The sequence below is a fragment of the Mchenga conophoros genome, linkage group LG5 (genome assembly GCF_057382185.1).
Source record: "Mchenga conophoros isolate Kocher_MC1m ecotype Shallow Benthic linkage group LG5, M_conophoros_male_GT1.1, whole genome shotgun sequence".
Classification (NCBI taxonomy): domain Eukaryota; kingdom Metazoa; phylum Chordata; class Actinopteri; order Cichliformes; family Cichlidae; genus Mchenga; species Mchenga conophoros.
The window spans coordinates 12,768,819-12,794,840 of NC_140530.1; the positions used below are offsets into that span (position 1 = coordinate 12,768,819).

Consider the following 26,022-nt stretch of genomic DNA (forward strand, 5'->3'; position numbering starts at 1 on the left):
ATTTTCTGTCTAAACATGTACACTCACACACACAGACAAGCTGAAACCTTTTGGTGTTTGTCTCATCTCTTGTCATGCCAGCGCACACCACACTAATGACTAAAATGAAGTCTGTTTTTTTAACAGTATAAAATGATCCTTCTGTTTGGAGCTGAGATATATTTATTGACTGTAAGGGTGACATTTTCTTGTCCTCTCTCCAGCCAGACACAGTTGTGAATTTTTTTTTCCCAGTTCCAAATTTCTCCCAGATTAGCTTTAAAGCACAGAAGAGCAGATGGATGTGTTGGCATTTCTTTTTGTTATCTTCTCTTCACTCATCTCTCCTTTACTTTTCCCCTTTGTTCCTCTCTTGCAGCACTGCAAACATGGGCTGTGTATAGCCAAAGAGCACGATGCCTCACCTGTTGAGGGAGCGTGGGGAGTCTGGAGTCCTTTTGGCACCTGTTCGCGGACATGCGGCGGAGGCATAAAGATTGCCATGCGCGAATGCAACCGACCCGTGTGAGCAGCCCGTTCCTTTGTAGTCACGCATGCCTATTGGACCTTGTCTCCAAAGTCAGTGTTCCATAGATCAAACCTCCTTAAGGGAATTCTTTCCATAGCTAATGCTCATCAAAACAGGCTCTCTGATGGCATATCTTACAGGATTGTTTCCTGGTAAATATGGAGATCAGTCAGTCTTCCTGAATAATGGACGAATAGAAAAGAGTAGAGCGTGTGGATAAGTTGGAAATTAAAAACTAACAACAGGCTGCTTTTATCCCACGTTTTCACTCTCAGGCCCAGAAATGGAGGAACGTACTGTGTTGGTCGCCGGATGAAGTTTCGTTCCTGCAACTCTGAGCCCTGCTCCAAGCAGAAGAAGGACTTCAGGGAGGAACAGTGTGCTGCTTTTGACGGCAGGCACTTTAACATCAACGGTCTACCTCCAAATGTTCGCTGGGTGCCCAAGTACAGCGGAAGTGAGAATAGTTTTTTTCACATCACAGTGGCATCTTAATACTTACTTCATGAATAACAGCCATAATGTAAGCTTTGCATTTATTTGAGTCACCATGAAATAATTATCTGTATTCTATCTCCTGTGTCAGTTCTGATGAAGGACAGATGTAAGCTGTTCTGCAGGGTTGCAGGCAGCACAGCCTACTATCAGCTCAGGGACAGGGTCATTGACGGCACGCCATGTGGACCCGATACCAACGACATCTGTGTCCAGGGCCTGTGCAGAGTGAGCTTTCTAATTCTGTTCATTTAGCAGCAGCGGTTCATGGTTATTTGTAATAATAGCAGAGCAGGGACCATTCTTGAACAGTAACAGTGTTTAGTGGATAAAATAGTAAGCACCTACATTACTAACATAACGCGTGATCTCCAAACCACGCACAGTTTTCAATATATTCCAGCTCAGACAATGGGATTTTTATATTCATAGATGCACTAAAGTTAAGCTAAAATGTGTCTCAAAAGAATCAATTACATATTTGCTATGATTTAGTGATTTTCTAATAAAGTCCTTTAATTAAAAATCCTTAATTTTCTTATTGTGTATTTCCTACTTCCCGTACTGAGCAGCAGGCGGGCTGTGATCACGTACTCAACTCTAAAGCCAGGAGGGACAAATGTGGCGTATGTGGAGGCGATAACTCTTCCTGCAAAACTGTAGCAGGCACCTTCAACATTGTACGCTATGGTGAGTAACAACCTCTTTTATTACCCCCATCAGTCTCCATTTCAGTACATATAAATGGTAATAGCTGTTGTGGCAGTTATTATATTGCTTACACACCTCAGCAGAAAAGCATCGATGGATGGGTTCACTTGTTAGTGCATTTACAGACCTGGGTGCGCTAATGCGCTGCATATGTATTTGCAGGCTATAACGAAGTGGTGCGAATACCAAGTGGTGCTACAAACATAGATGTGCGTCAACACAGTTACTCAGGGAAACCGGAGGATGACAACTACCTCGGTAAGACAGCCAACAATTGTTAATACTTCGATTGTATTTTTACATTTCCAGTCGTGCTGTTTGAAGTCATTTCTGGAGGAATGCGCTGTTAAAAAGATGTGTGTTTATGAGATGTGCTTGAGTGTTTATGAGAAGGACAGCGTTCAGCCTTCAGTGTAAAGCCGGGCACTGCATAACTGCCGTAGATTTTGCAAATACTATGCATGCAAATCCATTAAATGCCTGCGGGTACCAATCCAGCAAGGTCCCTTAGTTTAAAAGCTTTAGTACTTGCTCTAAGGCTCTGTCTCAGCCTGTTCGTACCACTGACCTACTCATGTTTTTTGTGCTCGTGTGTTGTTTTTATTGTGTGCATGTCCTTGATGCAAACTTCTGAACATAGTGTCATCCTTAACTGTGTGTTTCAGTGTTTCTATATATTGGGACAACCCAAAGCGGATTGATTGTTTTTTTTGTCTGTGTGCGTGTGCAATAAATGCCACTCTCCACAACCATATTAGTGTAATGTGTGAAATGGCGAGGAAAGTAAAGGCAGGAAATTAGCTCCATAATCGCATTAGGGTGAACGAGTGCAGAAGACTGACTGTTGAACAGAACAGGGTGCCCCTGGATGGGACTTCTTCGGGAACAGAGGATTATTTTAGCCCAATAAGGCTTTACTGTTACCCACTGTGTGTGCCTTACTGTAAATGAACATTTTAAGCCACTGTGTTTTCTAAGCTGCTCTGCTGCGCGCAGAAATAAGTTCATGTTTGTGCAGGTTCCTGCCATAAACAGTGATTTGCACAAATTAATTCACCTTTATGCATTTTTTTTTTTTAAATCAGCTAATAAATCAAAACTAGCTTGAGTTTACACAAACTCTTTTCAGTGTGATGAAGCCAACTAACTGTTTCTGCCTCCCTGTAGCCATATCAAATAGCCGCGGAGAGTTCCTGCTTAACGGGGAGTTTGTGGTTAGCATGTTCAAAAGGGAAATCAAAGTAGGAAATGCCATCATCGAGTACAGCGGTTCCGACCATGTCATTGAGAGGATCAACTGTACTGACCGCATAGAAGAGGAGATCGTTATCCAGGTAAGCTGTCCTTATCATGACAATTTGGTATCTTTTGCAGGAGATGTGAAGATAGAAGATGGTGATTTAATAGAAGAGAGGAATGCAGAATCATAAATCCTTCTACAGACTTGATCTTTCAAATTTACAATTGTAAGGTTGTGTAATGTATATCACATTGCCTGCTTTTTCCCAGGTGCTTTCTGTGGGGAACCTTTACAACCCAGATGTCAGGTATTCCTTTAACATTCCCATAGAGGATAAGCCTCAACAGTTCTTCTGGGATGCTTATGGGCCCTGGCAGGAGTGTAGTCGTCTGTGCCAAGGTGAGGGGGAGGCACATGTGGTTTGCAGGGTGAGATGATGGGAAAGGTGAATGATAAACTGTGTGGTCAGAGTAAAAATGAGATGGGATGGAGATGGAATGAAGGAAGAAGAACATTTAGAAAATGCTGAGCAGGAGACCCAGGAGATGGAGGATGCTGTAGTTACCATTAAACATGGTCATTGTAGGCATTTAGCCTTTGTACAAGTGATTAAATATCAGTTTTACACTATGCCGTGGCACATCTGCTTGGCATGACTGTGGAGAGGTCAGAGTACGTGGGTGTGCGGAGGAAGATTGCAAGCAAACTCGAAAACCTGTTATGTGTGTTACAAGTCAATTTTTTTTCTGTTTAAGAATGCCTTTCTCCACTTTTTGACACCACCCTGCTTCAGCAACTGAAGGGAAACCAATAACTCCACAGTTCACAGCAGGATAAACATCTAGCATATAACACATTAAGCTCTCATAGCGTTCAGCTGCAAAACTTGGTAACATGAGGTGCTGATCTATTGCCACATTAAGGTTCATATCGTGCTGTAATTTTACACAAAAGCCAAAGTGAGGTGTACACACTTTTCACGCTGGCATTTATTGCACTCCCGACGATGAGCCATATTTTACTTGAGCCAGATGGTGCATCAACCCAGATAACTACTTGCAGGTCGGGCAGTAAAAAGTCACTTTCATCTCAGGATAAAGTTATGAAACCCGAGATTGTAACTCAAGCTTGAGATTCTGTTTACATCTTTGTAAATTTCTTATTAGTTATAAAACAGATCTCTTTATTTAAATGACACAGCTTTTCTTCAATTTCCTTTGCCATTTTGACTCATGTTTGATTTATTTTTTGTTATAGTGTGTTGCCAAGATGTTTTAGAGTGGCTGTCACTTAGAACCTCAATATTTGTACCCTCACAGGAGAGCGCAAGCGGAAGATTCTCTGTAGCAGAGAATCGGACAGGGTGGTGGTGTCAGACCAGAGGTGCCACGGCACAGCGAGACCTGCTGTCATCACTGAGCCATGCAACACTGAATGTGAACTTAGGTTTGCATCATCACTCTAAACCATTTGATCCATCTGACTGACACTTTATTTGGTCTTTGCGGTGCAAAGATTTACCCACTTGTTCTTTACGCAGATGGCACGTTGCTCGAAAAAGTGAGTGTACAGCCCAGTGCGGCCAAGGATATCGTACCCTGGAAATATACTGTGCTAAAATCAACCGTGCAGACGGCAAGACCCAGAAGGTTGATGACCGCTACTGTAGCGGTCAGCGCAAACCTGATGACAAGGAAGGCTGTCACGGAGACTGTAACCCGGGTGGTTGGGAGTACTCATCCTGGTCGGAGGTACGAACTCTGTTGGAAGTCTGGGGATTTGTTTGTCTGCACTGACCAGATGTTTGTCCAAGTTTATCTCGGGTTGTGTATGTGTTTACACTTGCTGATGCTCAAATGTTTGTGCTGCAGTGCTCCAAGAGCTGCGGTGGAGGAACCCGCCGTCGAGGGGCAGTGTGTCGAAAGGCAGCTGAGGCTGGTGGCGATGAGAGCAAATGCAGTCAAAGGGACAAGCTGACCGTCCAACCCTGCAATGAATTCCTCTGTCCGCAGTGGAAGACTGGAGACTGGTCTGAGGTCAGTTTAGCAATTACTGTATTGTCTTTGCGTTTAGAAGAAAATAAGACCCCAGGGGTATGTGCGCTGCACTCTCTGCACCTTTGGTGGCTTGCTCTGGGGCCGACAGTTTCAAGTGAAGAAAATAAGACTTTTACCTAAGTAGTTAAAGTGGACACCTTTTCAAGCTGCAGATGTATGTGTTTTTGTGTTTCTGTGCAGGTTTTCAACTCGCTCAGTGATTTGTTTGTGAGATTTTTAGACGAGTATGTGTCTAGGGCTACTCAACGTAAAGAATAACAGACTTCTTTGTAAATGCTGGAGTATTAAAGCAGCGGTGATCTGGGTCAAATGTCAAATCCCAGTGCTGATTGTGAATGTCTCAGCTTTAGGAGAGTTACTCCCCTCCTTCCACTCCAAATGAGTGTTGGGTAAGAGGTGATTGCAGGGTGAAATCGTTCTTAAACTGCTGCACAGTTTACACATCGTAGAGCAAGGAGCTTGCAAAGCTGTGGGCTGCATTCCGGGAATTTTTCAGATCTCCCGTGTGGTGTTGCCAGAACCCGTATGCTGTAATATATACATACAGTGGGGCAAAAAAGTATTTAGTCAGCCACCGATTGTGCAAGTTCCCCCACTTAAAATGATGACAGAGGTCAGTAATTTGCACCAGAGGTACACTTCAACTGTGAGAGACAGAATGTGAAAAAAAAATCCATGAATTCACATGGTAGGATTTGTAAAGAATTTATTCGTAAATTAGGGTGGAAAATAAGTATTTGGTCACCTCAAACAAGGAAAATCTCTGGCTCTCACAGACCTGTAACGTCTTCTGTAAAAAGCTTTTCTGTCCCCCACTCGTTACCTGTATGAATGGCACCTGTTTGAACTCATCATCTGTATAAAAGACACCTGTCCACAGCCTCAAACAGTCAGACTCCAAACTCCGCCATGGCCAAGACCAAAGAGCTTTCGAAGGACACCAGGAAAAGTATTGTAGACCTGCACCAGACTGGGAAGAGTGAATCTACAATAGGCAAGCAGCTTGGTGTGAAAAAATCAACTGTGGGAGCAATCATCAGAAAATGGAAGACATACAAGACCACTGATAATCTCCCTCGATCTGGGGCTCCACGCAAGATCTCATCCCGTGGGGTCAAAATGATCATGAGAACGGTGAGCAAAGATCCCAGAACCACACGGGGGGACCTGGTGAATGACCTGCAGAGAGCTGGGACCAAAGTAACAAAGGTCACCATCAGTAACACACTACAACGGCAGGGAATCAAATCCCGCAGTGCCAGACGTGTTCCGCTGCTGAAGCCAGTGCATGTCCAGGCCCGTCTGAAGTTTGCCAGAGAGCACATGGATGATACAGCAGAGGATTGGGAGAATGTCATGTGGTCAGATGAAACCAAAGTAGAACTTTTTGGTATAAACTCAACTCGTCGTGTTTGGAGGAAGAAGAATACTGAGTTGCATCCCAAGAACACCATACCTACTGTGAAGCATGGGGGTGGAAACATCATGCTATGGGGCTGTTTTTCTGCCAAGGGGACAGGACGACTGATCCGTGTTAAGGACAGAATGAATGGGGCCATGTATCGTGAGATTTTGAGCCAAAACCTCCTTCCATCAGTGAGAACTTTGAAGATGAAACGAGGCTGGGTCTTCCAACATGACAATGATCCAAAACACACCGCCCGGGCAACAAAGGAGTGGCTCCGTAAGAAGCATTTGAAAGTCCTGGAGTGGCCTAGCCAGTCTCCAGACCTCAACCCCATAGAAAATCTGTGGCGGGAGTTGAAAGTCCATGTTGCTCGGCGACAGCCCCAAAACATCACTGCTCTCGAGAAGATCTGCATGGAGGAATGGGCCAAAATACCAGCTACTGTGTGTGCAAACCTGGTAAAGACCTATAGTAAACGTTTGACCTCTGTTATTGCCAACAAAGGTTATGTTACAAAGTATTGAGTTGTATTTTTGTTATTGACCAAATACTTATTTTCCACCCTAATTTACGAATAAATTCTTTACAAATCCTACCATGTGAATTCATGGATTTTTTTTTCACATTCTGTCTCTCACAGTTGAAGTGTACCTCTGGTGCAAATTACTGACCTCCGTCATCATTTTAAGTGGGGGAACTTGCACAATCGGTGGCTGACTAAATACTTTTTTGCTCCACTGTATGGACTGTACTCGCACATAAATAAACACACTCACACTTTTTTTGTTTTTGCGGCTAGGGGCTTTCTAATGTGCATATACTGCTTTACATAAAACCAAGAGAACTTCCTCTATCATGAATCTGAATACTTGTAACTGCTCATTTCTTGTACTAATTTAGCGATTAACTATGTACGCAATTCATGGCGTTATAACCTGTAACATTTATTTATTTATTTTTTTAGTGCCTTGTGACATGTGGTAAAGGCTACAAGCATCGCCAGACGTGGTGTCAGTTTGGTGAGGACCGTCTACATGATCGCTTTTGTGGGTCGTCTAAACCTGAGTCAGTGCAGACGTGCCAACAGCAGGAGTGTGCCGCTTGGCAGGTTGGACCTTGGGGACAGGTGAGTCACCCCTGTATTTATGATTTGTGCAGCATTCAGTACACAGTGCTCGATTGTTTTTGTTCAAAGCTGTAAGAAGTCGGGTCATTTATCAGGTCATTATAGAAAGTAAACCCCAACAATCAGACGACTCCCTATGAGCAAGCACTTGGCGACACTGGGAAGGAAAAACTCCCTTTTAACAGGAAAAAAAGACCCTCCGACAGGACCAGGCTCAGTGAGGGGCGGCCATCTGCCACAACTGGTTGGTAGTGAGGGACGGCAGACAGGAAAAAAGACGAGCTAAATATAAAGGAAGATATGGTAACTGACTGTGGTTGGTTCTATCTATCTCAAGGGTTCCATGTAAAATGGAAAATTTTATTTGCATACTGACATGAGTAAATCTTTTCATTTAAAGAAGACATAATCTATCTTTAATCAATCAGTTTGGTTGAATAATTTTTATAGTTCTATAGCAGATCTTTTTTTCCAAGGCATTTAAAAGAGTATGCTGTATATATAGATTTAGAGCCACTGCTTTCATACTTGCATACATGCAATATGAAAGTCTACCCAGTTGATGGGTCACAGCTCAGCAAGAGAAATTTGCTATTACTTCTCTGATGAATTGGTCTCTAATGTAAATCATCGGGTGGATACACAGACAAGCTACGCTTGTTATTTAGCACTGAACTCTCTGCTGTTTAGAGTCACAGGACATGTCATGAAAATGAAGATACAAAAGCAATGGACAGTCTTCATAGCAGTGTTCCCAGAAAGCCTGTTATATATCTGTGTGCGCACCCATTCTCATTTGTGTACGTGTGCAGAACAGAACACCCAAAAATGCGAGCTATTTTGTGCCCCTCGTCAGAGGATGTGCACATTTTAAGGTATATTTGAAGTGGTTTAATGAAGCATGATCAAATGGTAGCTGAAGTTGCCGCCACACAAGTTTGACCCCGTTTCACTGAAGGCAGTGAGCCAGAAGAAAGCGCGGGATAGTACCCTCTGACTGAGCTGCAGTGGGAAAGCGGCCAGTCCAATGTATATAAATATCCTCATGTATGATTTTTGTTAGAAGACCTTTTTCTAAAGTGAGCTAACATTTTTTCTATATGCTCTATATACTCATGTGTGCAGGGGTTGCTCTGGTGGCTCCAACAAAACATCTGTTTTTTGCTTGCCTTTCTTGTCTTTTTCTCAGTTTTCTTTTTGGCTGACTGTTGCAAATGTTTTCCCATCACGCCTCCTTTGTTTCTTTTTTCTCTCTTTGAACCCAGTGCACTACCTCTTGTGGGCCAGGCTACCAGATGCGAGCAGTGAAGTGCGTGGTGGGCTCTTATGGTGCCGTCATGGACGACACCGAATGTAACGCAGCCACGCGACCCACTGACACCCAGGTAAGAGGTCTTATCGTCCTTTCTTTTCCCCCACAATCTGCTTATCATCTCCTCACTCTGAGAGCATTTTTTTTGCTCCGTGGTTGAGTGTGAAGGAAGAAGATGCACGCTTGTACTGAAAATGTACACAAAAAACCTGGCATTTCATTTCCACCTGGTCTCAATAAAAGCTGTCCCGCCTGCTCCAAATGCAGAGGGAAGTTTACCAGCCTCACTATCCCACCATAAAGACAAAACTCTGAGACAGAATCCCTAATATGTTTCTCTTGAAAACAATTTCACTTGTGTCATCTAGCTGACACTTGAAATGTTTGGCAGAAGCAATGATTGCGTTAAGCCTGGGGCACATGAGAAGGAGGTGACATGCACAAACACTTGCGAGACTGCACTAAATTCGAGTTTTTCTCTGTAATTTTTACTAGAGATGGCACGATACCACTTTTTTATGTCCGATACCGATATCATAAATTTGGATATCTGCCGATACCGATATGAATCCGATATAATGTTTTTTAATCAACAAAACTGTTTTTTAAATATCTTGCTGCATTTTGTATAAGTTCATACTCAAGTTTAAAACAACAACTACACTAAAGCTATTCTGTTATACCTGTATGCAAAAAAAAATATTTCATAGTTCAGCAATACTGATCAATCTAATAAACTCAAACCTACACCATTCTCCCTATTCTGGTATTTTAAAGAGTACTTAGCATAAATATTAAGCAACCTAACTAATAGGGTTCCAACTCCCAGCAACAACAAAAATAAATAAATAAAAAATAGGGAACCACCCCTCACGCTCCACCTCATGATGCTTAATCGACGTAATCAACCTTAATTTGATGCAGTGTGAAAAAAAATGCACAGAAATCAATTATTTTTCAAGAAATATTAAATAGATTCAACATCTTTCTTCAACAAAATTGCAGACTGCACAGATGGTACCTTCCCAAAGGAAAAAGTACTATAGCTTACTAGGGTATATATATTAGACTTAATAGTCACTATATACAGTAATTGACTTCTATTCATTTTACATCAAATTAAAACTTTGGGTGTCAGATAATTATTTATTAAAAGCTAGACATTTTAAATGAGAATAAGAAAGAAAAGTATGTCTTTGTGCCCCCTTTTCCCTGTTAATGCCCTGTCGGCCCCCCTGGCTAAACTTTGCTAGATCCGCCCCTGCACAGTTACCAGCGTCAGCTACGTAGAAAAAGATCCTCGAGTAGAAAGTAATATTAAATACATTCTAACAACAGCTGATCAAGCTTAAACGTGCTGCTGTTGTTCAGCCGCTGGTTTCCTCTTTCTGGTGCAAAGTGGGCCAAAAGCAAACTAGAGACACGGACTCGCACAGAAAAGCCGATCAGCTGATCGTTAAGCAGTTTCATGATTGAAGTAGCAGCAGGAGAGGCAGTCGCTCCATATATCGCTTGTTAAGCTTAACGCAGGAATGCTTTACAAACATTCAGAGATGGACTTACACACTTGCTTTACTTCTCTCGGGGATAACTTTGTCGGAGATGAAATGCCGGGTTGCTAGCGAAGCTCCAAATGCTATCCAGACCACCGACAGGTCCCGCATGCCACAGCCGCTCTATCACGTGATGCATACTGCTCCGACGTGCTAATGTTCTGAGGTGCTTTCGTGATATTTAATGGATCGGATTACATTTTTTATTTTTCTCCGATATCCGATCCAGTAATTTAGGTCAGTATCGGACCGATACCGATACGTAATATCGGATCGGTCCATCTCTAATTTTTACAAACCCCCAATGCACAATCTTTAAAAGATTTGTTGAATTTCTAAACCAACTTTCCCAGACATAATCAGACTGGGTTAAATACAAACAGTTCTTTATGCTTATAGAAGCATAGACAGGAACATCAGCCCACTGTTTGACCAAACCTGCAGCTTAAAACAGCAAAGTTTACCTACCCTGCTCTTACCTCAGCATACAATGGGAATTTGCTTATTATGGAAACCATCAACTAATATAAGCTCCTTTTAAAAAATGCAGTAAGATGGTTTGGGGTTGGAGTCCACCAGCCAGCTGGGTCCTTTCTGTGCATTTTCTCCAGGTACTTTGGCTTTCTAACTCAGTCCATAGACATGCATGATACAGAGATGATCTAAACTGACCTTAGATGTAAATGTGAGGGTGACTGGTTGTCTGTCTTTCCATATTAACCCTGTGATAGACTGATGACCTTCTATTATCTAGCAAACATATCATAAGAGCCTATCCCTGCTGCCTCCTACGATATGCAGCTGGGATAGGCTCCAGTTAGTTCCCTCCATGGATGAATGTTTTAGAAAGTGGTTGGACTGAAGGATGTATTAACTAATTTTTTCCAACTTACAAGCATTATTTTTTCGGACCTGAAGAAGCACTACCTTGCAATTTCTCTGTCTCGTTACCACTTAACTTTCCAATGATTCCAGCACCACGAGTGCACAGTTATTTACCCCCAGTTTGATTTTCACGCATGTTTTTTGTCAAAACATCCTGTATTTGTGGCAGCCATAAATAAATCAGAAATCACAGCTATATCACAGAGGACATGCTTCAAATAAATAATTACCAGTATTTAAAGTAGGCTAGTTCAAAGCCGTGCTTCTCCTCCACTTACCCATGTTGTAGACTGACAGAGGGTTATGTCAGTCTACATCATACGATGTTGGGAAATGACACTCACCCAGGTTAATTTTCTTGCCAATTGTTTGTGTGTGTGTATATGGTGAACTTTGCACACAACTTGCACAGAAACCCCGACAGAAACTTGCAATATTTTGAACTGAATGAGAGGTTTGTTTGGTCAGCGTATGGCGTAAACCCATTTCAGAGCGCTTAGCATGCAGACTCAGGATGAGGCCCCCCTCTAGTCACAGCAGCTCGCAATTCCGGTGCTTGGACCAGCAGAGACCGGTGACCAGTGACCCTGAAGCAGTCGCCCCACCTCGTTGTGATTCTAACCAGCCAGCCATGAAGTGGGCCACCAGGCCACTAGTCCCACCACCACCCTGCACCAGGGCATAGGATGAGAGAGACTGATAGATGGAGGGAGGTTTTAGTACAAGGTTGTTCATGTCTTGGATTTCTTGTAGTATATATTTGTTAATATTCTATTGATGCATGCAAATGCAAGTACAACAGGAAGCATGTGGAGAGCTTCCTGTTACTTTGTTTCTTTTTGGAGGCTGCATGCTGAATGTGTAGCCCAAGTCTGTGCGACCTGATCCAGCACTCATTCCTAAAGACACGGGGTCAGAGGGCACCAGAGGGCATATGGAGGGGAAAGAGGGAAAGGCGGAAGGTGCGGGACAAGGGGGTGGATTAGGGGTGGAGTTTACAACCACGCCAGCATAGGCATTGGAGCCCTGAATACCACTCCACTATGACCTGTTATGACAGGGATCAGGGCTTTATGCTGAGTGGCTTACTGCCACAATCCATAGTTTGAACTGACGGGGCGGACCCTGTTAATGTTGTTTTGGTAAGTTGAGGGGAAAGGGTCGATGGGAAGCATAACTACTCTCAAACGTAGAGCCGAAGGAATATAGTTTAAGTTGCTCACGACTGTCCCATGTCAGAAAAGCTATCTCTGATATTCATGGTATTTTGTTGTCAGGGACAGATGTTGTTACAGTATATTCATTTTGCTAATCACTGCATGAATGGGTGTATGTGTCTCTTCTTCCACAGGACTGTGAAATAGCCCAGTGTCCCAGCAGCCACCCTGTTCCCCCAGGGACCAAAGTCCCTTCCCACCCGGGCCACAAAACCCAGTGGCGATTTGGTTCCTGGACCCAGGTTGGCAGTGCTGTCACATTTTTTGTTTATTTTACTTTTTATCTGCTTTTCTCATTTGGTTGGTTTCCGGTTTCTTAATCTTTCTCTCCCGCAAAACAGTGTAGCGCCAGCTGTGGCAAAGGGACACGGATGCGCTATGTGAGTTGCCGTGACGACCAGGGCGGCGTGGCCGACGAGTCGGCATGCGCCCACCTACCAAAGCCTCCTTCAAGGGAAGTGTGCACAGTCGTGGCATGTGGACAGTGGAAAGTGCTGGAATGGACAGTGGTAAGAAGACCAACATGTGTATATGATTGACTGACTCAAATAATTCAAATAATTAAGAACTTGCAAAAGAGCTTTTCTGCTGACAAAATAATTATTTCCTTATAGTGACAGATTAACCTACATTGTGTCATCAATATTTGCCATCCAGATGTGTTTCTCCCCCCTCCATGTTTGCTCCATTGTTCACTATAGACTCATTTTAACCCTGACAGCCAGTATCTGCACACGCTATGCAGATGTTAATGTGTTAGCCAGCCAGGATGTGGAGACAGGGTGGCAGCTGGAATGCGTGGATGTTAGACTGGAGGAGGGCTGCAGTGAAGTTATAGGAGGAGAGAGAGTGTGTGTGTGTGTGTGTGTGTGTGTGTGTGTGTGTGTGTGTGTGTGTGTGTGTGTGTGTGTGTGTGTGTGTGTGTGTGTGTGTGTGAGAGAGAGAGAGAGAGAGGAATCAGGAATGAAGTTCTTGAGCTGGGAGATGCAAGGGGCTGTAGTGAGGGGCTCCAGTTTTGTTTACAGATGTTTCTCATCAGAGCCTTAGCGATACAGTTCAGGCAGACTGCAGGTCTGGTCACCATACACATACACAACACACACAAGCACACAACCATGCACACCCACACATGTACTGCCAAGCCAAAGACACTCATTGACCCCCTGAAAATAAATATCCTAAATCATCCCAAGGCCACTAAAAATTTCAGAGGCCTATCCCATGTTTACACACACACACGAACAGAAGATTGACAACGGCAGATTTATAAACCCAAAGCAAATCATCTTTTTCTGGCTCGCTGTTACAGAAAAATCCAAACTGAGAGATTTTTGTGACTGCTCTCCAGCCAGTGCAGCTTGCAGCACAGTACAGCTCGATGTAGCGTCACAGTATATACATCAACTTAATGCATGCAGAACCATGTTACAGTATCTGTAATAACATGAAACATCGTGACAGAGTCATGTAAACCTCTGGATAGGTCATGTTTTTTATGAACTGCTGTTGCATAAGTGAAATGGATCACGCGAGACACTGAATGGACTCTGCTAGGGAGGAGCAAGATTGGAGACACCATTAGCATTTGGTGGAAGATCTGCCTTGTGTTATTTTTCTAAAAAATGTCTACTTGGGTCATTTAGAGTGATACTGTAAGTTTTGCTGTAACCTTAACACCAGGTTAAGTCTGGGTTAGCTCTTTGGTAGCATGAAGATGACATCTTTTTGTATCTGACATGGTTCTGTTCATCAAGTCTGGTTTGACCACCAGCAGGTCACAATGAACAGAAATGTCAAGAATCTGCTATCAAAGAAAGTCAGCTTTCCTTTTTATGCCAGTTGGATTTGTGTATATTTGCATTTACCTTTCCTTTTCATTTCTTCACCCTCTCCATGTGTTTGTGCTGTCAGTGCTCAGTCACCTGTGGCCAGGGAAAGACGACGCGACAAGTGCTGTGCGTCAACTTCAGTGACCAAGAAGTGAACGCTAGTGAGTGTGACCCAGACGACCGTCCTGCCACAGAGCAGGACTGTGCCATGTCTCAGTGCCCGTCCCGCTCCAGTGATTCCCGACCTCCGTCCTCACCAAACACCAGCACCAGGAACCTGCCACGTAGCCAATCCCACCAATGGCGGACTGGACCCTGGGGCGCGGTGAGGCTTCCTAAACACAACATCATGCTGGTCAACAGACCTCAGGGGTGTGATATTTAAGATGTTGCATTAATCTTGTGGGACCAATCACTTCAATAAGTAAAAGGTTGGCAGACTTTGTTACCTTTGTGCTAATCTAAGCTAACAATCTTCAAATTCTACTTAAATATCAACCATAAAAACTTCCTATATAGATCTATGCTCTTCTTACAGCAAGGGCAGAGTGAGGATAATTTGGACTATTCTTTTAAGGCGCCCTAAATCAAAGTCGTACCTATATATTATCTGTGCTTTGGAGCTGCAGGGTAGGGTTTAAGAAACATTGTGTAATGTCACACAGTCCTGAATAAAAGCTCAAAAGTTGGACTCTGTTCTTTAGGCCCTTCATTCTTTTTAGGATGAGATCTTTAGAAATAGCACCGAAGGACATTGTGACCTAAATGCCCCAGGCTATCCTGTCCCACTGAGCTCCTTCTCTGTATTGTTCCTGCAGTTTTTTTTTCTTTGTTGTTTTAACTGGGTTACTGATAATCTTTGACAAAAAATAGCCGTGACCTTTAAATAACTCTGGGAAGGATTTAAGATATTTCTGGTCACGCTTCCTTCCTCAGAACGTTATTTTAGAAGCAGAGAAGTTTAGCCATGTCGCATGTGACGTCTCTGCGTTGTCAGAATTTTGTGTGGGCTTTGTGTTCACATCATATACACCTCATATTACACATACTGTATGTGCACTGATTAATTACCGCGAGGCTGAGAATATGTTTGCTAATCGCTGCATTTAAACGAAGCATAAAATACCCACTAAACTCTTTTACACCTGAATAATGAGGAACTATTTTTGTGCCCTCTTATCTCTGTTAAAAAAACACAAAAACAGTGCTCCAGCACATGTGCAGGAGGCTTCCAGCGGCGTGTGGTAGTGTGCCAGGATGAGAACGGCTACCCTGCCAACAGCTGTGAAGATCGCAGCCGACCCAGCGAGCAAAGATCCTGCGAATCGGGGCCATGTCCACAGTGGGTGTATGGCAGCTGGGGAGAGGTAAGAAGGACACACTAAAGTAGTCTCACATAAGACAGGCATATTTTGACATGAAAACATGGCGGTCAGCTCCTTTTTTTTTAATCCACAAACTTGCATCTATAAAATGCGACCTCTCTGTGTGCCGTCCTCAGTGCACGAAGCCATGCGGAGGTGGGATAAAGACAAGGCTGGTGGTGTGTCAGCGTCCAAACGGCGAGCGTTTCAATGATCTGAGCTGCGAGATCCATGACAAGCCCCCAGATCGTGAGCAGTGCAATACTCAGCCATGCCCGTCTAACCCCCACTGGAGCACAGACCCATGGACCTCGGTACGCTCATAAAAAAAACCCAAAACCAAATACTCTATAACCGTTTTTTATTGTTGGTTTTTTTAACCTCACATATGTTCAAATGCATGTAGTCTTACTCTTTCACAAACAGTTTTAAAGAGGCAGGTTGACTGTGGTGCTTTTACACTGGAGATGTCACACTCCAGCTTCTCCAGCTTTTTACCTTTAACCCCCTCCACTTACTGCTCCCTCTCTGCAGCCGGCAACTGCTCAGTCAGTTTTTCCTCAAGACATTTGGAAAGATTCATTTCTGTTGCACTTGAATGGCAAACATGTGCTTAATATGCCAAAAAAGTACGACACACAAAAAAATAATACTTCAGTGACAGCTGTGACCGTAAGAGTTTTTTTCATGAGTAGTTAGAAAACTGTTGTTGAGCCTCGTACTAGTTTTCTCTTCTTTTTATTTTAATAATTCAGGATTACGTTGTATCACAATCAAAGTTAGTTTTGTAAAATATTGTTTTTAAAAGATAATTTATTGAGAGATGTTTTCCTTTTTATCTCTTGTAAATAGTATTAACTTTAAAAAAGTGTCTTATTTGGTGTCTTAGCTCTTTGTATTCGCACATTTAGCCAATCATTGTTCATATGCAAATACTGATGAATGTTTTTGTATATCAGGAATATACAATATGCTGCCTTGTTCTTTTATTATCCAAAGAATGGCCCACGATCTCCACGTATGAGGTGCTACATGATATAGTCGATGTTCTGTTAAGAACGTAAAAGGCACCACCTTACATATTGACTGTATATGGGCTGTAAACTATATATACATCTTTGTACTATATGCATCTATGAAATGGCTATTATATTAGGAATTCAATTTGTTTTAAGGCACATGTAGAGAAGTTACTAATCTTATTTAGACACTTTATTTTACAGTTTATGTATCTACCCCCCTGAAAGCAACAACGCTGTTGTCCCGTAATGACAATGACAGTGAAGGAGACATACGTCAAGTCAAAAGTGCCTGAAACGTCCAGTATCAGTAGTAAACACCAGCGAACAGTGGCTGTACTGCCACTGTAAAATAAAGTGTCTCTTTCCGACGAGTTTGTGGTAGTTAGGCCGGATAGCCTTTGTATTCCAGTTTTGGGTTTGCACCCAGAATTCCTTAGTGTGGCCAAAACAGTAGTTTTAAATCCTTCAAAGGTGCTTAATATGAGTGTATTTATATTATGTTAGTTAATGTTTGCTTTGTACAGTAAGTACTTGGAGTTGCTATATATGCTATGCTCAACAATACCTCACTTGGAACAAAACACAACTCAACTAGCCATTAAACAATGATGACCTGCATAACAGTGGTGCTTTTTCCAAACAAGGGAGATATGAGATATAAATATTTTTTCAAAAAGAGAACCTTTAAATTTTTTTGGTTGGTTAGGTGTTTATTGTGGCACGTTGCCTCTTCTGTACTTTTTTTTTTTTCCATGAGCAGTTTGCACTGATCTGATTGATCAGCTAAATGCAAAGTGTATCACAGATCTGATGAAATAATGTTTGAATTGTCTTTGACTGTCTCAGCTTTAAGAGAACGGGCTGTTAAATGTCATGCTTTGAAACATGTAATACCTGTGACCACAGGGGAAGTTAATGGTGTTTTGTATTCAGAGCTCTTACTCTGAGCCAACCTAATGTGTCTACCTCAGTCTCTGTTATGATTGCCCCCCCTGCCGTATCTTGCTCTCCCTTGCACTGGAGGGATTTTGGCTGGCTAAGATTAAGCATGAGTTATCGATGCTACCCTGCGCAGATGCTGGCCCTAAACACAGATCTGTAGCGCGTGTCATCTCCTGCCCCGTAACGCTTAACATTACTGTGAGGACGGTTCAAACTGATCCAGAATCTGTGGTTAGGGTCAACTTTGCCTGAAGCCCACCCAGTTGACTTCTCTTGGTCATAAATGTCTGTACCAACATCACACCTTATTTTAAGGGCCTGTTAACACAGCAGTGAGTACATTTTTACCACACGTCATTTACTAATGAGAACTTTTACTTGTAATGACTCCCACGTGTGACTGTAAGGCAGCACAAAACCAAATCTAGGTTGAATCAGTGAAAGTGGAACACAATAGTGAATTGTATCATAATCCCCTCCAGTTTCATTTGTCAGTCTAAGCAGTCAACCTCTTGTCGCAGAATAGCAGTATAACACAAACACTATATCAACAGGCTCTTGAAATAAGTATAATGTATGTCTCTTATTCACAAATGGCAGTATTAGTCTATGTTTCAAGAATATTTCTGTATATTTATGTAATTACTTGTATTTATTGTTCATTCATTATAATGTTATGTCAATATTTAATTTTTTTTTACAGATTTGTTGGATTTCTGTTCATTTGCAGAAAAGGTTACAATTAAAGTGAAGTAGAGGTACTATCGAAGGCTTTTTTTCATTCTTGCCTGAATAAAAAGGTTTACATCACATACAGCGACCACACCGAGGTCGCTTTAAATTGAGGGAAAGACACGACTTAAAACTTGCTGGTGATTTGCACTGACTGGCTTTAAAAATAAATGAAATGCTGAAATTGCAGTAACTGATCCCTGCGCCAGCCTTTAGCAACATTCATTAATGCTAATAGCATCAGTGCTTGCAACACTATACTCCTGCTGCTAACCCCCATATTAGGATTTCACCAGCCCAAGCTTTTTGATAATTGCAGTGTGTTCATGCAAAGGAAGTGGCTTTTATTGTTTAGTGCTTTAGGTTAAAAAATGAGAAAAGAACGCTTGCAAATAGGTTATAAAGAAGTCCTCTTTTCACGAGCGTTACCCTTGTTGTTTTATGCGCTCAGGGCTTCTGATGACCTCTGTCAGCGAGTATGTTCTCACCATGTGTCAAGAGTTCAAAGCTGTTTCCATTAAGGTAAATCTCAGTCCTGCGGGACAACGCCTCAGCGTACTTCCCATTGCATTTACTGTGCTCATTCACTCTTAATGCACGCTGAGGCTTTTTCGGGGAAGCTCGGCTATGGAGTTGCTAGCGCCCTTTGCCCCCTTTCTGGCAGGCCCCTCTGCTCTGGTCTAATGCGGGTTAATGACAGTGGACCATTGTGGGGGCCTTTGACAGTGACTTGAATAAAAGGTGGCGTCAGCAAGACTATTCAGTGGTGCATTGGCAGGTCAAAGGTCACATTTGATCTAGTGAGGGGCCCCATCCTGATTCATCCCTTCAGCACAGACAGACTTGTGGGAAATTACTCGTGATCTAGATTTAGAAAAATGAAATAAAAGACAAAAGCCAAACAAAATAATGTGACATTGGTGGAGGGCAGATAGATGCCATTCCACAGTGTGTAGACCAAAGATCTGCCACTAAATTTCATGGGTGGAAATCGTCTTCTCAGCTATGTTTATACATCAGCACTGTCAGTTATTTTACACCAATATATGAAAAATAGTAATATATGCTATAATAGTAATATGTCTCCTTAAAATAACCACACTGTGTCGATATGACTCACGTTTGTCTTTATTGATTGTATAAACAATTTACCTGCAAGACAATTACGATAAATTAAGTACATTACAAAATGCACTGGCATGCCTGCGTTTATAAAGGGGAACAAGCACTTTAGTCGTCCCTCCTTTTACAAGGCTTCCTACCTTTTCACCTCGTTGAATGAGGCGAGGGGTCACAGCTTGTTCCTGTCTGGTACAGTCCCTTGCTGATCAGGACAGAGCCACATGCTGGGCCACGTACTCGTTCAACTCTGAGCCTGTCGCTTCCCATCCATCCCCACATGCAACGCCCCCTTTGATTATCCAAGCACAGTCCAGCCCAACTCACTCCTCCCTTAGTGCTGCTGTGTGTGTGTGAGTCTGCCTGTCACACTGAGTTAGCTTTTCAGTAACGCGGTGAACCCGGAGGTGAAACAAACTGCTGCCGGGATGATCAGGCACGCTTTACCATTGGACCACCTCTCCCCATGTAATCGGGTCTCACCTCCTTTTTTTGTGAGTGACAAATAGGGCCCACGAGTTCACAAATACTAATGAGATTTTTTCTTCATTTCTTGTTTATTAAATCCCATTTTTAATGCTGAATAATCAATTACAGTTAAACTTGATATCAACAAAATACCCCCTCAATAAAAACAATAAAAAGGAAATTATTAATCTGAGTTTCATTGTTTTGAAATGTGTCACTTTTTACGCTTTCTGCTTTAGGTTAAAACATACTTCTGCTTCTTATTGGCCTCCTTATCTCCATCTTGCAGTGCTCAGCCTCCTGTGGAAGAGGCTTCAAATCCCGCAAAGTGAGCTGTGTGACCCGGTCAGGACGTCCTGTCCCAGAGGAGTACTGCCAGCACGCGTCGTCCAAACCCAGCGAGCGGCGCCGCTGCAGAGGTGGACGATGTCCTAAGTGGAAAACTGGCAACTGGGGGGAGGTAGGACTCTCTGACCCAGCCATTAAACACTTCTCAGCTATTTGTTCTCACGGTGCCAGACATGTTGGATTTGTTTCTCTCTCGTAGCCCCACTTTAATACTTACAGGCTTACAGGCAAGTATATCCATATGTGTGAAACAGGCCACAGCTGAACCTGACTGCCTTCATGGACAATGCTAAGCCACTAACTGAGGCGTGATTGCTTTTAAACATCACATGGTGGTTTGCCAGGGTGGAGCCAGAGTCTGAGGTGGTGTACGCTGGTGCTACGGTACCGCCGTCCACCAAGTTGGGCAGCAGGATGGATGTGCACCCCTTCCTTTGTATTTGAATTAGAGCCAGTGTAAATCTACCCCTTTCATCTCTATAGCTTCTTTTTCTGTGGTCCTCAACTTCCTCTCCTCTCTGTCTCCATTCATCCCCTCTCCCACGTTTTCTTCCATGCCCTCTTTCCCTTCTTTCTCTTTTTTTAAATTTTATTTTTTGCCTCACCAATGGGAACCACATGTTGGTCTTTTGAATGTGCTACTCGAGGCAATACACTCGCATCATCACGCCAAACAAACTCAACAACGTTGCCTTTCAACACCTTTTCTCTCAATAGGAGTGGACTGAGCACACAGAAACATCTTACATGTCAGAGAGGATGTGCGTCCCCCTCTAAACAGCTGTGGAGCATGACGCAAGGAGAAAATGATACTCCACTCGAGGCTCTTAGTCAAGCACAGCACAGCACACTGGAGTGCCTCAAAGTTCAGCTGCTTCACTGAGTTACAAATAAATGGACACATAAATATGCCTGTAGTAGATGCATCTTTATAGGTTGAGCTCCAGAACACAAACTGCCTTACACCTCCATCACTTTATTTGTCTCTAAATCATCTGTTATTACATAGGCGTTATGTGATCCAGGAGCATTACATTTATATCAGTGAAGTGCGGTCTGTCTGAAAGGAGACAAAAATTGGTTAGTGTAAGATATCGTCTTACAAATATATCTCAAACAGTCAAAATAAGACAGTTGTTTTACGTTTCAGTTAAGGTTAAGGGCAGAAAACGACAGGCATCCCCCCACCTCCCAGTCTCATTCATTTTACCCTCGACACGATGTGCTCTGTATGTCAGCAGAAAGGACACGCTTTCATTTCATCATTTCATTTCTGCTCTAGATTAAACACAGATGTGCCAAACCACTTTCCAGACTTCAACTTTGATTCTTTACATATCTGTAGAACTGGCATTGATCTGATACAGCTTGAACGTTTACACAGACGCTTGGTTGCTTTTATCATTAAAATGTAATTTGCATAGTCTTTTATTATCATTGTTATAAAAGCATCTACCTGACATTACAAATGAATAACATAGTCATTTTGGCAAAAGCATTCCCCATAAATAAATACTTTAGACTAAATCAGTTATGAGTCTTCTATATAAAAATATATTACAATGGATAACTACTAACACAGATTGAATGATTTCATTGCAAAGCTCTTACCTGCCCTGCCTTTAGTGTTCAGCGTCCTGCGGCGATGGCATCCAGCAGCGGGAGGTGTTCTGCCAGTTTGAAGACCAACGGAGCTCGCAGGAGACCGGCTGTCCCCAGCGCTCCCGACCAGCGTCCAGCCAGAGCTGCCGGGTCACCGACTGTCCCTCTCGCTACCGGTGGAGAGAGGAGGACTGGCAACCGGTAAGCCAGTAGAAGTCTGCACAAACAAACACTGTAATCTGCATGCTTAAACAAGTAGTTCTAGTGCCGCGGATGAATTTGCTCTGACATATCTGGGCAAGGATGAGAGTCTCTGCTTCTGTAGGAGGCACAGCTGCCTGTCAGGAGGCCAAAGGGGAGGGGAGCAGAAGAGGCAGATGAAAATCAGGCAATCCCCTTTTTTCCCCTACCCCAAAATAACTCAAGTTCCTCTCATTAGCGAATTAGTCTATTTACTTAAACTCAAAGACGACGCAAAAAGTATTCAGTTTGGCAAAACTGTTAATTGGCACTGAGGATCCAATAACCAGTCAGATGGTTATTCTAATCTATACTCAAACAAAAGCGCTTGAAAATTGGTTGAGAATTCAGTGAGTTGTAATGATTCTCATTTACACAGATCTGCCTGTTACTTGCCCCATTATTAGTGCCAGGAGGGAAATGTACTCTTTACTGCTAAGAGATGGAGTTGGAGATCTCCAGGGTGGAAATGTTACCTTTCTTTTGGATATAAAAAAAAATCAACTTTTGCTGTAAGCTTTTATTTAGGATTTATTTTCTTCCTTCTCTGCTTCGGTCAGTTTGGATAGATGAAGAGCAACAGAGAAAAAATAACTAAATGATTTTGGGGTGAGCTGTCCCTTTAATATTAACCATTTTTATTTGGTGCAAAGTAATGATCAGCTATTTTCTGCAGGATAGAGTCTGCACATGTTTGCTGTTTATTAGAACGGGAAATGCACCAGGAGCTCCTTCTTCACTTTGCTAATGTGATGGTGAATGTGCGTCACTAAACAACATGAAATGCCTTTCTGAAAGAAGAGTCCAATCACTCTGCAGAAGTGCTCGGGGGTCCCTGCCTGGGTGTCCCATTTAACAGCTGGAGGCAGTTAAAACATTTCAACTAGGAAGTATTACCGTGTTTTAGACACTTACACTGTACCCACACATAAGATAGTTACATCTCACACAGGCAGTATTTCTTACAAGGACAGGACACAGTATCCTGTCCCGGTACATCTCAGAATGAAATATAGTATCTTTGGCTACCTAAAACCTGAGTACCTCTCAGGACAGCACAACTCGCTATGACAGATTAAGGTAATTCGGTTGTTTGACAAAGTTAAAGATATTAAGAGTGAAAAAGACCTGCTGGTTGACTGCTGAGTGTTTCTGACACATGTGGAAGCCTTTCTGGACCTTTGATAAATCTTTATGACTCTTGCAAACTTGAGTGTTGTAATATCTGAACCAGCACATAAGCCCCTTTACAAGGCATTATTACAGTACATGATTAAAAAAAACCAACAAATTAATCCCAGTCACCTCATTCTGCTGCTCTTATGCTTTTAATACTTGCCACGGTGACTTGTGCAATGGCACGAAATGGTGCTAACTGGTTTTTATTGTGCCCATTTTGCTTTTCCAATCTTTGAAATGGAAATTTATCTAGTATAGGTCAGGGGCTGATCACGCAATTCTGCACTTACTATTAGATTGTTACACCCTGATCATAGATATCTGTCTCTCTTTCCAGCCTTGTATACCACAAATCTCCTCAGAGATATATTAAGCTGTGCTGCTGATCTGCGCTAAAGCAGCTCTGTTTAGAAAATATACATCATTTATATTAGGTCTGATCTAATGGGCTGTTATAAAAGAATGGGATGAATGGGTACCATGCTTCAAGTTTTACTTTCAAAATAAGAAGATGATTGTTGTCTGACAGTAAGAAAAAGGTCTAGGTGTTGAAACTTCATCTATGATCAGACATGCTGTTGGCACGGGATGTGAGCACTGTGTTTTTCTTAACATCTGTATAGCCCAAAGCAGTGCTTAATGACTGAATGCATGCTTTGCTTGAACTGGAGCTTCCTTGCTGTGTGTGCATTGTATATTGCAACTTTAATTTGGCAGTGCCACAGAGTTTCCAATAGTACCGCTCTTTTTCTATTTGTACTCTCTGTGAAAGATTGTTTCCTGTCTTGTCTCCTCTACAGTGTACTAAGTCGTGCGGATCGGGTCGGCGACAACGAGCCTTGAAGTGCGTGGACCACAACCAGCGGGAGGTCCACGAGATGTACTGCGTGAACCAGATCAGACCCCCAGAAATAGAAAGCTGCAACACCCACGCTTGCGAATTCATCTGGATTACAGGGGAATGGACTGAGGTGAGAGTCAAACAAGCAGACATCTAGATCATTTTTTTGTCTTCAGGTCTTAATTGTAAAAGTTGTGTTTGAGTTAAATTGGTAATGCTTTGCTCTTCAGAATGAGCATGCAAATCACCACCTTTCAGTCCAATGACGCGCACATGATGGAAAGTACACTGTTCTCTTTTTTTCATGCCGGTGATTTATGCTATCCTCCAGTGCTCAGCCAGCTGTGGCCAGGGCTACCGCCAGCGTCTGATCTCATGCAGTGAGGTGCATGTGGAGAATGACAACTATGAGTATGGCCATCAGTCTTTGTCCAACTGCCCTGGGACCCCTCCTGAGAGCTACATGCCTTGTAATCTGGGCCCGTGCCCTCTGCTGCAAGAGTGGAGGGTTGGAATCTGGGGACCGGTGAGTGAGTCTGGACTGCCTAAATGGGATATAGCGATTTATCAGTATATCAAAGGCAGATTGATGTCAATCCTAAATGCATGATAAAATGGACTGTTTTTCACCTCGCCAGGCATGACTATTGACTTTAAATTTTATATATATATAATTTATTTTTTTAATAGAATTAATCCAAAATATATTTACTCTCTTTTTTAGTGATGATTCATGGCTTTCTTTGACATTAAAACAGTAGCAGTTGGCTGATTGTATGTGAAAAATCTTGTCTTCAACTAGTGTTTCAGCATTGAGCTTAAACCCTGGTCGAATGAATCGTGTCCATTTTTTTAAAAAAAGTGACACTTCGAAGACAGAATGTCATGTTTCGGCTGTGTGCAGGCAGGAGAAGGACCCAAACGCAAAGCTCACCACGCAGGAATTAAACTCAACAAGCTGCTTTATTGCAGAATGGCACGAAAAATAACAAAATTAAACTGGGTCATGGATAAACTGACACATAGGGAAACACAGCCATGAGGGCAACTACAACACTGACGAAGAGAAACACAGGGCTTAAATACACTGAGGGATAACAAGGGAATGAGACACAGAAGGAGAGCACAGCTGGGAGTAATCAGGCTGGACGAGACAAGGGAAGCAAAACTAGAAACGCTGACATGAGACACGGACCTTCAAAGTAAAACAGGAAACACACTGACTGAACTCTAAACATGTAAACTTAACAGCAACTGGGGAGACAGAACATAGGAACCTGAAACATGGGACAGAAAGGCACAGTAGACACAACGTGGACATAACAACGCCACAGGGAAAGAGTAAAACAAAACACAGAACCTCTTAGAAAATAAAATAGGAAACCTAATGAAACGCAGACATGACTGCATGAACTTGACAACATAACAGACATGAAACACTTGAAGGGCAAGGGAGACTTAACAGGGACACAAGGGGACTCTAATAACAAATGAACTAGAAAACCTAATGAGCTTAACCATATACTATAAACATCAAACACAGAATTTCTGACAGACTTTCACCTGCAAGAATTACCTTCGGACTGTTATGATAAGTTGCTTCCTTTCAGTGTTCAGTGACTTGCGGAGATGGAGTGACGGCGAGGACGGTGCAGTGTGTATCAGCCGGTGGTCAGAAAAGTGACGGGTGTTCCCCAGATGTAATGCCAGAAGCCAAAAAGGTCTGCAGGAATCCAAACTGTGAGTGCTGAGATAAAACTCCTTTCTTTTAACAAAGGTCAAGACTACTAGGATTAGACAAAATCCAAGGAATGGCTCAACACG

The 26,022-nt window shown here is 42.6% G+C and overlaps 1 protein-coding gene across 1 annotated transcript in view; it reads left to right on the top strand.

Annotated features, from left to right (window-relative positions):
* adamts9 (ADAM metallopeptidase with thrombospondin type 1 motif, 9) overlaps positions 1-26,022 on the top strand; it is a 44,689-nt gene that overhangs the window by 11,596 nt on the left and 7,071 nt on the right. The window contains exons 12-33 of the mRNA XM_085273350.1: positions 359-504; positions 784-965; positions 1,095-1,231; positions 1,576-1,693; positions 1,877-1,972; positions 2,882-3,048; positions 3,224-3,353; positions 4,274-4,400; positions 4,495-4,705; positions 4,826-4,990; positions 7,384-7,545; positions 8,811-8,930; positions 12,647-12,754; positions 12,854-13,021; positions 14,424-14,666; positions 15,547-15,708; positions 15,843-16,019; positions 20,278-20,448; positions 21,963-22,139; positions 24,158-24,328; positions 24,530-24,724; positions 25,809-25,938. Coding sequence (XP_085129476.1) covers positions 359-504; positions 784-965; positions 1,095-1,231; positions 1,576-1,693; positions 1,877-1,972; positions 2,882-3,048; positions 3,224-3,353; positions 4,274-4,400; positions 4,495-4,705; positions 4,826-4,990; positions 7,384-7,545; positions 8,811-8,930; positions 12,647-12,754; positions 12,854-13,021; positions 14,424-14,666; positions 15,547-15,708; positions 15,843-16,019; positions 20,278-20,448; positions 21,963-22,139; positions 24,158-24,328; positions 24,530-24,724; positions 25,809-25,938 — 3,463 coding nt within the window. The remainder of the gene's footprint in view (positions 1-358; positions 505-783; positions 966-1,094; positions 1,232-1,575; positions 1,694-1,876; positions 1,973-2,881; positions 3,049-3,223; positions 3,354-4,273; positions 4,401-4,494; positions 4,706-4,825; positions 4,991-7,383; positions 7,546-8,810; positions 8,931-12,646; positions 12,755-12,853; positions 13,022-14,423; positions 14,667-15,546; positions 15,709-15,842; positions 16,020-20,277; positions 20,449-21,962; positions 22,140-24,157; positions 24,329-24,529; positions 24,725-25,808; positions 25,939-26,022) is intronic.